The sequence below is a fragment of the Apteryx rowi genome, unplaced genomic scaffold (assembly GCF_003343035.1).
Source record: "Apteryx rowi isolate R43461 unplaced genomic scaffold, aptRow1 scaffold_1512, whole genome shotgun sequence".
NCBI lineage: Eukaryota > Metazoa > Chordata > Aves > Apterygiformes > Apterygidae > Apteryx > Apteryx rowi.
The window spans coordinates 23,653-36,317 of NW_020447767.1; the positions used below are offsets into that span (position 1 = coordinate 23,653).

General features: G+C 44.7%; 3 protein-coding genes and 1 long non-coding RNA gene across 6 annotated transcripts in view; 3 read left to right on the plus strand and 1 right to left on the minus strand.

Moving 5' to 3' along the window:
• LOC112962669 (histone H2A-IV) overlaps nucleotides 1–940 on the plus strand; it is a 14,440-nt gene extending 13,500 nt beyond the window's left edge. Inside the window, exon 2 of one of the 2 annotated variants that reach the window (XM_026059055.1) lies at nucleotides 81–940. In XM_026059055.1, coding sequence (XP_025914840.1) covers nucleotides 81–95 — 15 coding nt within the window. In that variant the 3' untranslated portion in view covers nucleotides 96–940. Of the gene's footprint in view, nucleotides 1–5 lie in introns of both variants that reach the window. The other variant, XM_026059053.1, reaches the window with a different exon arrangement.
• LOC112962668 (histone H1.01) lies at nucleotides 236–1,788 on the minus strand. The gene has a single exon (XM_026059052.1). It carries the CDS (start codon nucleotides 1,764–1,766, stop codon nucleotides 1,107–1,109), a length of 660 nt encoding a protein of 219 aa, XP_025914837.1. The 5' UTR covers nucleotides 1,767–1,788; the 3' UTR covers nucleotides 236–1,106.
• Nucleotides 1,789–1,866: 78 nt separating this feature from the next.
• Nucleotides 1,867–8,804, plus strand: LOC112962671. 2 transcript variants are annotated; one of them, XR_003252374.1, is made up of 4 exons: nucleotides 1,867–2,005; nucleotides 5,970–6,160; nucleotides 7,277–7,318; nucleotides 8,136–8,804. It is a non-coding gene; the product is annotated as an uncharacterized LOC112962671 (long non-coding RNA). The 2 variants fall into 2 exon arrangements; XR_003252373.1 differs by having other exon boundaries at nucleotides 1,869–2,005; nucleotides 5,970–6,155.
• Nucleotides 8,805–12,273: 3,469 nt separating this feature from the next.
• Nucleotides 12,274–12,659, plus strand: LOC112962672 (histone H4 type VIII; the record flags this gene model as incomplete). The annotated part of the gene is made up of 1 exon (XM_026059057.1): nucleotides 12,274–12,659. A coding segment is annotated over exon 1 (263 nt), but the record flags the coding sequence as incomplete, so codon positions are not given.
• Between the last annotated feature and the right edge of the window lie 6 nt (nucleotides 12,660–12,665).

Below are 12,665 nucleotides of genomic sequence, written 5' to 3' on the forward strand. Positions count from 1 at the left end.
GCAAGGTCACCATCGCGCAGGGCGGCGTGCTGCCCAACATCCAGGCGGTGCTGCTGCCCAAGAAGACCGACAGCCACAAGGCTAAAGCCAAGTGAATACAACCGTAAGCAGCATGTTGCGTCTTCTGACGAATATAAGTCTAAAAGGCTCTTTTCAGAGCCACCCACAATGTTCATAAAAGAGTCATTATCTACAGTATATTTACGGAGATGCATATGAATTACTCAACCCATGCTGGTTTTTTATACATTTATTATCGGAATTTTTGGCTTGGGAAAATAGCAATGTTTTCAACCTTATCGTTAAAAGAAAACCGTGCCAGAATGTCCAGCCAACGAAAGTTCCTTCTGGTATGTGATATGACATATCCAGCTCTTAAACCAGAGAACACTAGAACAATGCGTTTCGGTGAGAGCTCCCCCCCTTTCCCTCCCCTCCGCTTCCGCCTTTCTCTTTCGTACGAGAGGCTGAATCAGCCCGGAGATACAAGGCGTGATCTTCTTCGGGGAGGGAGGGTGCGGGGAGAAGGGGCAGCGGGCTGGGCTCTCCCCTGGCCAATCCTTGGTCAGGGCGGGCTTTTCCAATACCTCTTTCTTTTTCAACAGGAACAAAAGGATAGGAGAGCTCAGGGACGTTTCCTGGTCAATAAGGTTCCTCTCCCCCTCCTTCCCCCCACACGAATAGACAAAAGAATTTAAAGGCAACACCTTAGAAATACAATGGATTATACATGGCTCAGTAGTAGCATGCCTGACAATTGCATTACTTTTGTTACAAAATATATTAAAAAGTTACATCCGATTTTTATCAAATCATTATTATAAAACGTTTCTTCCTGGTAAAGTCAAACCAATTACTCCACAAAAAGATGCAAATATCTGAACTTCCCTAAAGCCGCCGCGCTATGCCGTGCATATTAGTTTGTTTCAGTACTCGTAGGGAAAAAAAAAAGATACGTTTAACCTCGGACGACTTACGAATTATTGGATCCTTGCTGCAGGTTACTGATGACTTTGGTGCCTCAGCTCCTTTAGGGATAGTGTGGGTGGCTCTTAAAAGAGCCGTTGGATAACAAAATATCTAGAGCAGGACTCTTCCAGTATCATTTACTTCTTTTTGGGCGCCGCCTTCTTCGCCTTGGCTGCTTTGGGCTTGGTTGCCTTGGGCTTGGCAGGCTTCGGCTTCACCACCTTCGCTTTGGCCGGGCTCTTCGCTGCCTTCTTGGGGCGGCCAGCCTTGGCTGCCTTCTTGGGGCTCTTGGTCGATTTCTTAGCAGCGGTGGCAGCCGGCTTTTTTGCTTTCTTGGGGCTCTTCTTCACCGCCACCGCCTTCTTGGGCTTCTTGGTGGCGCTCACGGGTTTCTTGGCCGCCGGCTTCTTGGGCTTGGCTGCCGCTGTGCGCTTTTTCGGGGCTTTTTCTTTCGTTTCGCCAGGCTTTTTGTTAAGCCGAAAAGAGCCGGAGGCGCCGGTGCCCTTGGTCTGCACCAGGGTGCCCTTGCTGACGAGGCTCTTGAGCCCCAGCTTGATGCGGCTGTTGTTCTTCTCCACGTCGTAACCGCCAGCAGCCAGCGCCTTCTTGAGCGCAGCCAGCGAGAGCCCCTTGCGCTCCTTGGAGGCGGACACGGCCTTGGTGATCAGCTCGGTGACGCTGGGGCCCGAGGGCTTGCGGGCTTTGGAGCCGCCCGCCGCCTTCTTCGGCTTCTTGGCGGCGGCCTTGGCGCCGGGCGCGGGCGCATCGGGCGCGGCGGCGGGAGCGGTCTCGGACATCGCGGCAGGCGTCCTCTGCGGAGCAGGCGAACACAATTGGGCTGGCGCAGGTCAGATGCTCGTATTTTTAGCGAGGAGCCGCGCGGTGATTGGTGCGTTGCAGAGCCCGCCCCGCGGCACGGCCGGGGAGCCTTTCGGTGTGCTCGATTTGTGTTTCTTTGGACTAACAAAAGTGTATTTTCCTCATAATTTCTGCCACCAAATCGCTCCGTTTCCCCGGTGAGGGAAGAGAACACAAGGTACTTGCGATCGGTAGAGTTTCTAGTGCCAGACACGCGAGCTGGGTTAAAGGAGAAGCGATAAATCCCGTGTGCTGCTGCTGGAGAGACCTCTGAGGAGAGAAACTTTTGTTTTTCCTTGCAAATTAAAAATTTCCTTTCGACTAAAATGTTACAGCAGCGACTAAATCTGTTTCTTTAAAGGCTTTTCTTGGAATCAAAGTTGAAATCTGGTAATTTAAACTTATTTTGACAGTTTTAATTGATTTTGAAGAGGAGGAAGTAACACAAACTCCTCTTTCAGCTCTGAATATGGATTAAGAACCGGTTCCTTTGACCATGTGTTTTACCTCCTAAAACACTAAAGTCTATTGAAATAATGTCTCATACAGCCTCCTATTACTCTTACTATAAGGCCATAAACAATTTGTTAATGTCTGGGAATTCATTAAGATGCGATTGTTTTATTTTGTCTTCCTGGAATTTCAGCAGAAGGGAGGCAAGCTTATCTTATTGCCTTACGTGCTTTTTTCTTTTGTTTGTTTTTCCTGTGAATTTCTTTATCAATTATTAGGTAAACCAAGCTATTTGTTTTTCACGCTGGATTTTAATTTAAAGTAAACTGACAGTTGATAAGTTACATTGTAATACTGCAGCTTTGTAAAAGAAACTAACCTCCTAAACTAGTGGTGATATTTACTGAAATTATATTTTTGTCTTTCTAGTAATTTAAGATGCGCGAGACCCAATGTAGCAATTATGTAGCTATGCTCTGACTGCCCAGAGAGTAATATCTTGTTGTATGCTTTCTCTAGTAGTAATAGAATTTAAAACCACATTACTCTATTTTTGGAATAACACTTCACACAGTAAATCTACACAAAGATTTATCTAAAGCCAATTCTGAATCCTCCCTCTTAAAAAAAAAAAAAAAAAAAAAAAAACAGCTTTTCCTTAAGCATTTTATGCTCATCACGGAAATGAGGAACTGTTTTCAGGAGCAACTGGAGCTCTTTGTGATTACCTAAGTTTAACTAGGTAGGCCACAGTGTGTTCCTAAAGAACCAGGAAGAATGCAATCAATATTGACATCTGGTTGAAGATGACGCAATATGCTGAAGAGAAGGAGCCCTAGAATAAAAATTTCATGAATCTTTACCTGATTATGACCAAGTATATTTTCCATTGTCTTTAATAGTTACTTAAGAATCACACAGCATTCCACTCTGGTCTTGTCCTATTTTCTTTGACACCACCAGACATAAATTATAATGTAAACACAGTATTGAAATAGATATTAGCAATAATAATTTCAGATTGTATGAATACATAGTTTTAGGAAAGTGTAATCTTATTTTTGTCTCATTGTTTCAGTTAAAATTACTGTTTTATCAGTACTAAATGTGTATATAATGTGGAAATCCTTTTCAGTTACTGTGCAATTGGGCTTCAGTGGATATGAAGCTGAATGAAAATAATAAAGTCAAAAATGACAGCCTTCACCTAGGGGGGGGAAATATAATACAGCAGGTTGAAGAAAAGGTGCTCCTGAGCTCTGCAGTACTTCAACTGAAAGATGACTGAGAGTAGAGCTAATTGAATGGGGACATTTAGGGGCTTGTTTTTAAAAAATATATAACACAAAATAAGAATACAGGATTAGAATAAGTTAGATTAGATGTAGGATTGAAGATATGCTTTCATGAATCAGCAAAACTGGAAGTAAAATAATAATAATAATAATTTATTTTTTAACTTGCCTCCTATTTTCATTCCTAAATCAATGAATGAAACTTTCCAGAGACTTCATTAAATAGTGAAATAAACTAGTAACGTTAGGAGATGACATTTACCCAACTACCAAGGCTTCATAGAACCTCAAGATGAAGGGGGACATAGAGCATTAGTGACACGTCAGCAACATGAAAATTATTCCTACCTACTCTTATTATTTCAAACTTAAAAACATTTACTTCAGTAACCTCATTGGGGGAGATTTAAATACTCCAGCCCTCAGTTGTGGCTTCATGAAGTGTCAATTAATGTTTACTGGTGGCTGAAATTAAGGTGGCTAAAATGGTCGCCATCACAGTTGTTTGCCTTGCTTTTCTCCCAGAGGCTGCTACACTCTTACCTTTCCCAACAAGGACAGCTACTAGCATATGTAGCAGCTTTGAGTCCACAACAGTTACAGCCCGCCATCCTAAAATAAACTAAAGCAACTGCAAAGCTCCCTGGCTCAGGCAGAAGCTCAGCTCTGTCCTTTCTAATGGCTTTGCAACAAAGAAAGAAAATAACTTTGGCAGTGTAGAATTGCTGCTTGAAACCTATGTGTTCTTCTCCACATGGAAGAAATATATGCAGAACCAAAATTTAGGAAAGTTAAAGTGCATTTTGGCACTTTTACAAGGAGATTGCTGCACAGTCAGAGCAGATGGATTGGAAGGAAATGAGGGATGTAGTCAGGCAAAGAGCAAAATGTGATGGAGGATTACAAAAAAGGCAGGAATGACAGTTTCAGCTCCAGGTGAGCAAGTGAGGAAAGTGAATAATCCTGTTTTAGGTACATGATATTGTGAAAAGACCTTAACAAAAAGGTCACCACGCAGCAAGCAGTTTGGCTTTCCTAATAAGGCGGCTGGAGGGAAGCAGACTTTATCATTCATTAGAGGAGGAGGATAATGACATTAGGATCTCCAGAGAACATTTAATAGGGCATCATTGTAACATTGGCCATATCTGAAAGACTACAAGCCTCCTCACCTTGTGGACATCCCAGCAGGCTACACTATGTCCAAACCTGCACAAGATCATAATCTAAACTTTTCAGGCCACTTCCATCCAGATACCCGTCTCTGTCCAGCTTCTGCAGTTATCTATTAAGACCTCATGGCAAAAGCAAGGAGACCTATGAACCACCGCCAACAGCTGGCTCTGTACCTGAGAGATATCAAACATTCCCATCTCCAGGTTAGGGCCTGCCAGAACCTGTTCCCCAGAAAATGAGCTCCAGGTTATATTTAGATATGTTTGCAATAATGAGAGGTAACATTGCAGTTGGTCCTTTCAAGCAATTTTGTTAGGAGGTGTTAGTATGAGAGCTAGCCACACTAACATGGTCAGTGGACTGCTCTGTCTGCTGCAGCTGAGTCCAGTGGTTGGTCATTCTCAGACAGATGGAGGAGGTAGAGCTGATATATCTGTGCAGGACAACTCCACTCCTTCCTCCCAGTATAATTTCCAGAGAGATTTTGGTGAAGCTCTCTACACTGTTGCTGTCCTGCCTGTACGTGCTCCCCTGGACTAAAGTATAAATACTCCCTGCAACAGGGATTACACTCATACTATAATGTTACGCCCATGCCTTATTTGCCCTCAGTGACTTCATCCTTCATCCAAGTTACAATGTAATAACCTTTGTGATCAAACCAGCCAGCACAGTTTAACAGCTTTTAACCCTTAGCTAAGCAGTTTTAAAGTGGTACCTACAAAAATACAAACTCATTGTAGTCCAACAAGCAAGTCTCTGCCTACATAATACTAACGTTGCTCTTGATGCTATTGTTAAAGACTCTTAAGCGTAACAAGGCCACACAAGGCCTATTTAAGCCAGTGTGTGGCTAAACATCTATAGTGTGCAGGACAAATAGGGCAGGGCAATGGATGACTGTCCCCATAGACTTAGCCTCCTGGAATGTTGCACCCTCCTCCCTGTACTCCTGGTTAAAGGTTTGGGCATGTACTGTAGCTTCCCTTCATCATTACTGTGGTGTGTCATTTGGGAATTGAAAACCCATAGTCCAAAACCAGGATATGGCCATATTTAGGAGATTTTGTGAGGGATGTCCTTCATGGGGAAGGGTAATGCAGGAGCAAAAACCCTTCCAGAGCAGCTAATGAGGAAAAAAGATGCACTTTGTTGTATACAGTACAGGAACCTCTATTTTGGGCCAGGCTAACGCATTTTTCCTTTCTTCACACACAGGCAAAGAAAAGGTCCTTACTGTCAGTCAGATATCAAAGAACAGAATTACTAATGTCCTAAGGTACTTTGGTCTTCTAAAATTTATCCAAACCACTTGACAGAGAGTCTTCTGGACCACCTTGTAATGCTTTGAATATAGTCACCTACCAGACATCAAGGACCTGGGGCTCTGAGGCAGCTGTACAGGTAAGGTAAGCAACATTAATAGAAGCTTCTTCAGGCACAGTTCTCCCCCCCCCGCCCCCCCGCCAAACAAACAAACAAACAAACAAAACCCTCCAGTGTCTCTGTTCCACTTGCATTTAATAACAATAAACACCACCAAGCAAGGGTACTGCCACAGCTTCTTCATCAGCACTGAAGCCTGGCTGCTCAGGCAAATGAGCAGCCCACACAGAGCAATGCTGAGAAACTCACTTTGCATCCAGTTACTCCTGCATGCTTCCTGCCCTCCACCCTTTCCCAGTTGTGTGCTGGTGCTCCTAGTTAAGTCTGTCAAGCGCAGCATTAGTCTTGGGAGATAGCAGACTGATGGACCTACTTGGGCCCCCCAGCCAGAGCCACATTTGGCACTGTGGGGGCACAAGGTGGCCTCAGGCATATAGGTGCATGTGGAGCTGGTTCACAATCCACCATCTGACTGGCCACAGGCAGTGATGTGTCTGGCCACCAGGTATATTTTTGTTGCCAGGTGACCCAGTTCTTGCCATGGAGCCAGTGACGATGGCAGCTAAGCACCTGGACATCTGCCATCTCTGAGAGCCACAATGCTCTGTCAGGCACCATGTGAGGGTGTTCTCACTAAATAATGCTGCCTTGCCTGTTTTCCTCATTGCTGTGGGGGTGAAGCAGGCACTGGCTCTAGATAAAGCTGTTTACACCACTCTTCCAGAGCAGGAACGTCACAAGGTAGTACAGGTGTCAGCACTATTGCCTTCCTGTCTTCCCACAGAAGAAACCAAAAAGCCTTTGAAGAGGCATTCAGTGTGTAAGGGTGCTGAGCCATAGCTTGTGTTTTTCATAGCTCAGGCTCTGCCTTGCAGCTGTGCAAGCTATATGCTGGTACTGAGGCAGCACCACCCCTCGTTAGGAGGTAATCTAGCCTGCCAGGGACACTGGAAGGGCTGGTTGGTGCCTGGGTTTCCCCACGATATATAAATAAGGCCTGTCACCCAGCACTCCTGTGATCAGACAGTGTAGAAAGCCAGGAATTTGGCTTCACAGACTGATGAGGATATGTCTGTAGAGTGTGGGTACTTTCAGGAGGAAGGCCTGGTCTTTTATTATTTCATGTATTTTGCCTGCAGCCCGACTCATCTGAGCTGGTCCCAGAAAGGACTGGCTTCCATGTAAGTATATGAAGTCTAAACCTTGGTCTTCCTGCCATAAATGTTTCTGGTTTTGACACTGAAAAAGCAATGAAGTTTTGGTTGATGAGTATGTGAAATAAGGAGTAGAAAAACAAGCTTTACTTGTGTATGCTGTTTGAGGTCAATAGTTTGTAACTTCTTACATTTAATTGTTTGGTTAGTAAGATTAACACATGAGGCCAACATTGAACAGCTAGTGGAGGGTATAAGCATGTGTCCACCTGTACAAAGGTGGAAAGTAAAGAGAAAACAGTTAGGCTTTTGAATTCACCTGAACTGCAATAGGAAGCACCTGTGAGAAAGGAAACTTCACAGTCCAAAACACCCAAGGGCAAAAAGGCTGTTGAGGAAAGGGACTGCTGATCAGTAAGGTAACCTTTTGAATAGTTCTGCTATTAATTGTCCAGATCTACTGCATGTTCATTTAAATAAACATCTTCCTTGAACAAAGGAAGAAAAAGGCTTCTGCTAAAAGATTGCACCAAAACTCCTAACTGGAGGTAAAAGTGTAATCCCCTTTTGCTTGCTTTATTAATTATTTAAAAGAAAAGAGCCCTTAGCATGCTTGGGTGCAAAGAAAGGCTTTCAGGGTTAGCTCTGTCAGCCACATCACTGGATAAAGACAGCAATATTTGCTTGCACTTGATACTTGGGGGGGGGGGGAATATAGGTTCTCACACTTTAAAACAATTAGTTTTTTGTGTTTTGTTTCATTTTATAATATGTGATTATTTTCTTAACTTGGTGATTCTTGAGAGAGGTCTTAACTCTTGGTTTTTCACCTTCTTCTCCCTAGGGTGCTGCTGCCACCTGGTTATATCCTTTTCAGTGTTGAAGGAGACACTTGCTTATGCCCGGTTAGGTTAATACCAGGGGAAAGAAGGCACACACAAGCCACAAGCCTGGGAAATGGCAGGGCATCCCTGTCCTGAATTTAGGGGCATCAGCAAGGATCCAGAGTGGGGAGAAGTGAGTGACCAATATGATCTGGGCAGATCTTGAGATTCTGCTGCCCCTTATACTGGATTCTGGACAGAGACTTAAGATCATAATATGGTAAGAACAGCCTCAGTGATTCTCATCAAACATCCATCTAGGCCGACATCCTATCCATGACAGTAGCCACTGAAAAAGACCATAACAGCAAGGCAATAACTAATATCATATCAAAACAATCCCTTAGACCCTAGTGACTGGTAGGCCAGGGACCCTCTGAATCAGAAAGGATGTTTTTGAACAGAAGAGCCTTGAATGGATTTTTCTTGTGTTTGTCTGTTGATTGCTTTCTCAGGACATAACATCTCTCCTTTCCCATGCTTTAGGATATATCTTTAGCTCAACACACGCAAAAAGGTTGAGGAGCAGGGACAGGGGAGGTGGGAGATGGGCAAATGAATGATGGGCATGTATATTACATAGAGTATACCCTTCTCCTCAAAGAGAATCTCATCTATATACAGTCAAATATGTTCTATGTGTGTGTGTTATAGGAGGGAGCTGGGAAACATGCTTTCTGTGGAGCAGACAAAGGGGGACAAGGTGGAAACCAGCATATAGGGTGAGCTGAAACTCCTTCCTGCAGCCAGAGAGAGGTGAAAATATATGCCTGAAGGGGAGGGAATGAGAAGGTGTTTGAAAGGACAGAGAAAAAGAAATCAGGAGTCTTCAGGGCCAGGCAAAGATATTCCTGGATGAAATATCTCAGCTGAAAGATTCTGGGAAAGAATGACCTCATCATTATATTTTTAGATCATATCATTCACAGACCTTCCCTCCTGGAGTCACAGTGACCGAGGCAGAACCAAATGCTAAAGTCAGTGAGACAAAGGCTTTCCAGAGTTCACAAAGATGTCCCTGAGCCATTCGTCTTGAAGCACTCCCTTCTGTCTGTGTGGAGAATGATGTGCATATCAGGCCATGGTGATCACAGACACACTCTCTGTACTGGAATTATGCTAATCTCATAGCCCCAGTGGGCCTTTTGCTGCTAAAAGGAGCACTGTGAGGATAGCCAGCAGGAACTGAGGTATGGCTTTAGCAGTTGTGATGGCTGCTTAGTTTTTAGAGTCACAATGTAGAACCACAGCAGCAAAGATAAATGTTGTCACTGACAAAATGCACTGGTGAAAGGAAAACATAATACATGAAAGAAGTAATGCCTCTCCACCCAGAATGATGTCAGATCTTTGAATACATGGGGGTAACATGTACACAACTAAAGTATCCAATTTTGTTGTCCACTTGGTGTGCATGACTAATTTTAGTCCAATTATTAGCAGTGGTCTGAATGGATACATTATAATTTTATAGTGTGACCAAGGCATCTGGGACTTGATATGAAACAATGCTCCAGACACAAGATAGATTTGGAGAAAACCCTTTATATTCTATGCTGATAAAGCCCATTGTGGACTTGCCAGTGATGCCACAGTCTTGTTGGCATAGCCAACTTCTAGAAGATGCACAATTGTTTCTGGTCTGGGACAAAGGCTTAGAAGCAGGTTTCCTGATGTTCTTGTTAGCACAAGGTTGTGGAGGTGGCCTTTCACATCTTACATTTAGCAGCCAGTTCTCAGTGCTACCATTGAGTTCTTTTGACACAGCCTCAGAACTACTGAGACATGGCTAGTATGACCTTAGCAGCAGCAATATTCAACAACTCGTGCATATTCTAGGTGTTTTGGAGAGTGGCTAGTTTGGGTCTTTAACAAGAATTGATCAAGTCCATGGCTGTCCAGTGATGAGGCAAGTACTTCTTCCCCATCTGGAAGTTTTTGCTGTCTCTTATTTGCACTTAAGTCCTTCAGACTCTTCTGTATCAATCTGTTGTATTAGTCACTTATACAGAAAAATGGGTCATCTGTGATACAGAAAAGTTATATTAGAATAAACAATAGAAAGCTTTGAGCATATGGCAAGTGGTTGTGAAACAGATAGTCTCACAGCTGGCCAATGCACCATACAGGGTGTTGTGAATGCAATATGCTAGAGGACCTGGAGCCTGGAAATACAGTAGCCTGATAGATGGTGACCTCCCAGCTATTGCTCTCAAGAGCAGTTCCAGAGAGCTGTGTACACAGGACCTCGGTGAGTTACTAGAACGTTGAGGGTAGTTCCACACTCACTGGTACTCCAGCAAGTTACTGAGAGATATGTTGTATGCATTACCCCACTCACAAAGCCTTATTACATGCTACATTCACTTACGAAGTGAGGAAGGCCTTGAGCTGGATTTAGAGATTTGTGGGGACACCAAACCCAAACTGTTTTCTGTGACCAATAAGCATGGTGAATATTTAACCAGGCTTTGGATCAGCTATCTTATCATAGAAAACTGTAGCTAGTTGTTATTAGTACTAATAAAATTTCATAATACATATAGATGAAGTTTAAACTTCTATAAGTCTCGGTTACACGTGCATGAAAACATACTGCTTTCACACCATTCATTGCCACTCACCCACTTGTCATCTTCCTGGCTTACCAAGTGCTCTGTGTGTAAAACAGATCATATAAAAAAAGAATGAGAGAAAATATAATCCATTACACAATTCACAATGATCAGCAGAAGCAGTTATTTGTTGGAGTAAAAGCATCATGCAGCTTTGGAAGACATGAAAGTAAGGTCCCATCACTAATAGTTATAATAATAGTTAACCTAATCTTGAAGTCTTTTGGCAATACGCAGCATGGGAAAACTCAACCCCTGGAGATGTTATTAGTGAGACATGAAATCAGAGTTTAAACACATCATATTTCCACACAAAGACAACCTGCAATTGGTTGAAGATGAGACTCCCCCAGAAGTGTGCTGGCCTGGTCTCTTTGTTGCGCATTTCTGTGATTTTGAAAATTAAGTATGGAAAGCTATACAATTACCTCCAAAATATTAGTTCTGTGGGGGAAAAAAATAGCAAAATAAGTCAATAAAAGCAGTAATGGAATAGAAATATAACATAGCAAATAAACTAAATAATATGAAGAATAAAATATTTACAGTAATGATAATAATGTAGATCATCTTAACTTACAAATGAAAAAAAAAAAAAAAAGGCTCCAAATCCCAGAAGTCCCCAGTGAAGAAAAGGAATATAAGTTTAAAATAATTAAATAGTTAAATAACTGAGAAGATAAATGCCTGAATCATACCTTATACTGTATACACATACACTGTAGCAGAATACATCTGGCTGTTCAGTGTATTGGAAAAAATATGAAGAATATTAACAAGTCAGGGAAATAGCAGGCTTAATATTCAGCAGTTATTCTTCTACGATTTAGAATGTTTTCCATACCTGATATTCTTGAGCACAAGCCCAGACTTCTCTGTTTTGTGCTGTTCTGCAAAGAAAACAGGAAAAAAGACAAGAAGCTCTGTGGCTTGTAAATCAGCGTTTGCTACCTCCAGGCACCAAGGATGGATGCTATGCCAAATGAAAACGAAGATTTTGTGTATTTTCAAAATCATAGGAGTAATTCTGATGAAAAGAATGAATAAAGGATTGTGGGAAAAGGTGTTTGAAATGAGGATAAAAAAGGCGAAGGCAGACAGAGGCAAGCGGTTCCGAAGCCCCGTCTGCGCCGCGCCCGCCCTGTGCCGAGGCGAGCCCCGCGACCCCGCCGCCTCCCAGCGCAGGGGCGCGCTCGGCCGCGGCGCCACGGCCGCTGCGGGCGCCGGGCAGGGAGCGCGCCGCCGCCCGAGCGAGCCAGCCGGCCTCGGGGGCGCGCTCGGCCCCGGAGAGAAGCCAAGGCGGAGGCGGCCGAGCGGGGTCCCCGCCGGCCCGGAAGGAGCGGCGGCTGCCGGGCGCCGGAAGGGAAGGCGGGGGCCGGGGGCGGTGAAGCCGAGCGCGGTCCGGGGGAGGCGCCCAAAGGCGGCGAAGGGAGAAGGCCCCCCTCGCTTCGCCGCCCCGCGCCGCCGGGAGCGAGCGCCGGGCGGGCAGGGCGAGGGGCGGGGCGCGGGCCGCAGGGCCCGCCCCTGCTTTCAATCAGGTCGGACCGCCGTCCATAAAGGGCGCGGCGCGATAGGCCGACGCTCAYAGCAGGCAGTGTGGTTCGTGATGTCTGGTAGAGGCAAGGGCGGGAAGGGGCTCGGCAAGGGGGGTGCTAAGCGCCACCGCAAGGTGCTGCGCGACAACATCCAGGGCATCACCAAGCCGGCCATCCGGCGTCTGGCTCGGCGCGGCGGCGTGAAGCGCATCTCGGGGCTCATCTACGAAGAGACGCGCGGCGTGCTGAAGGTGTTCCTGGAGAACGTGATCCGTGATGCCGTCACCTACACGGAGCACGCCAAGCGCAAGACGGTCACGGCCATGGACGTGGTGTACGC

Bases quoted from the DNA above. Each gene is read 5' to 3' on its own strand.
- LOC112962668 (XM_026059052.1), bottom strand. From the start codon at position 1,766: ATGTCCGAGACCGCTCCCGCCGCCGCGCCCGATGCGCCCGCGCCCGGC.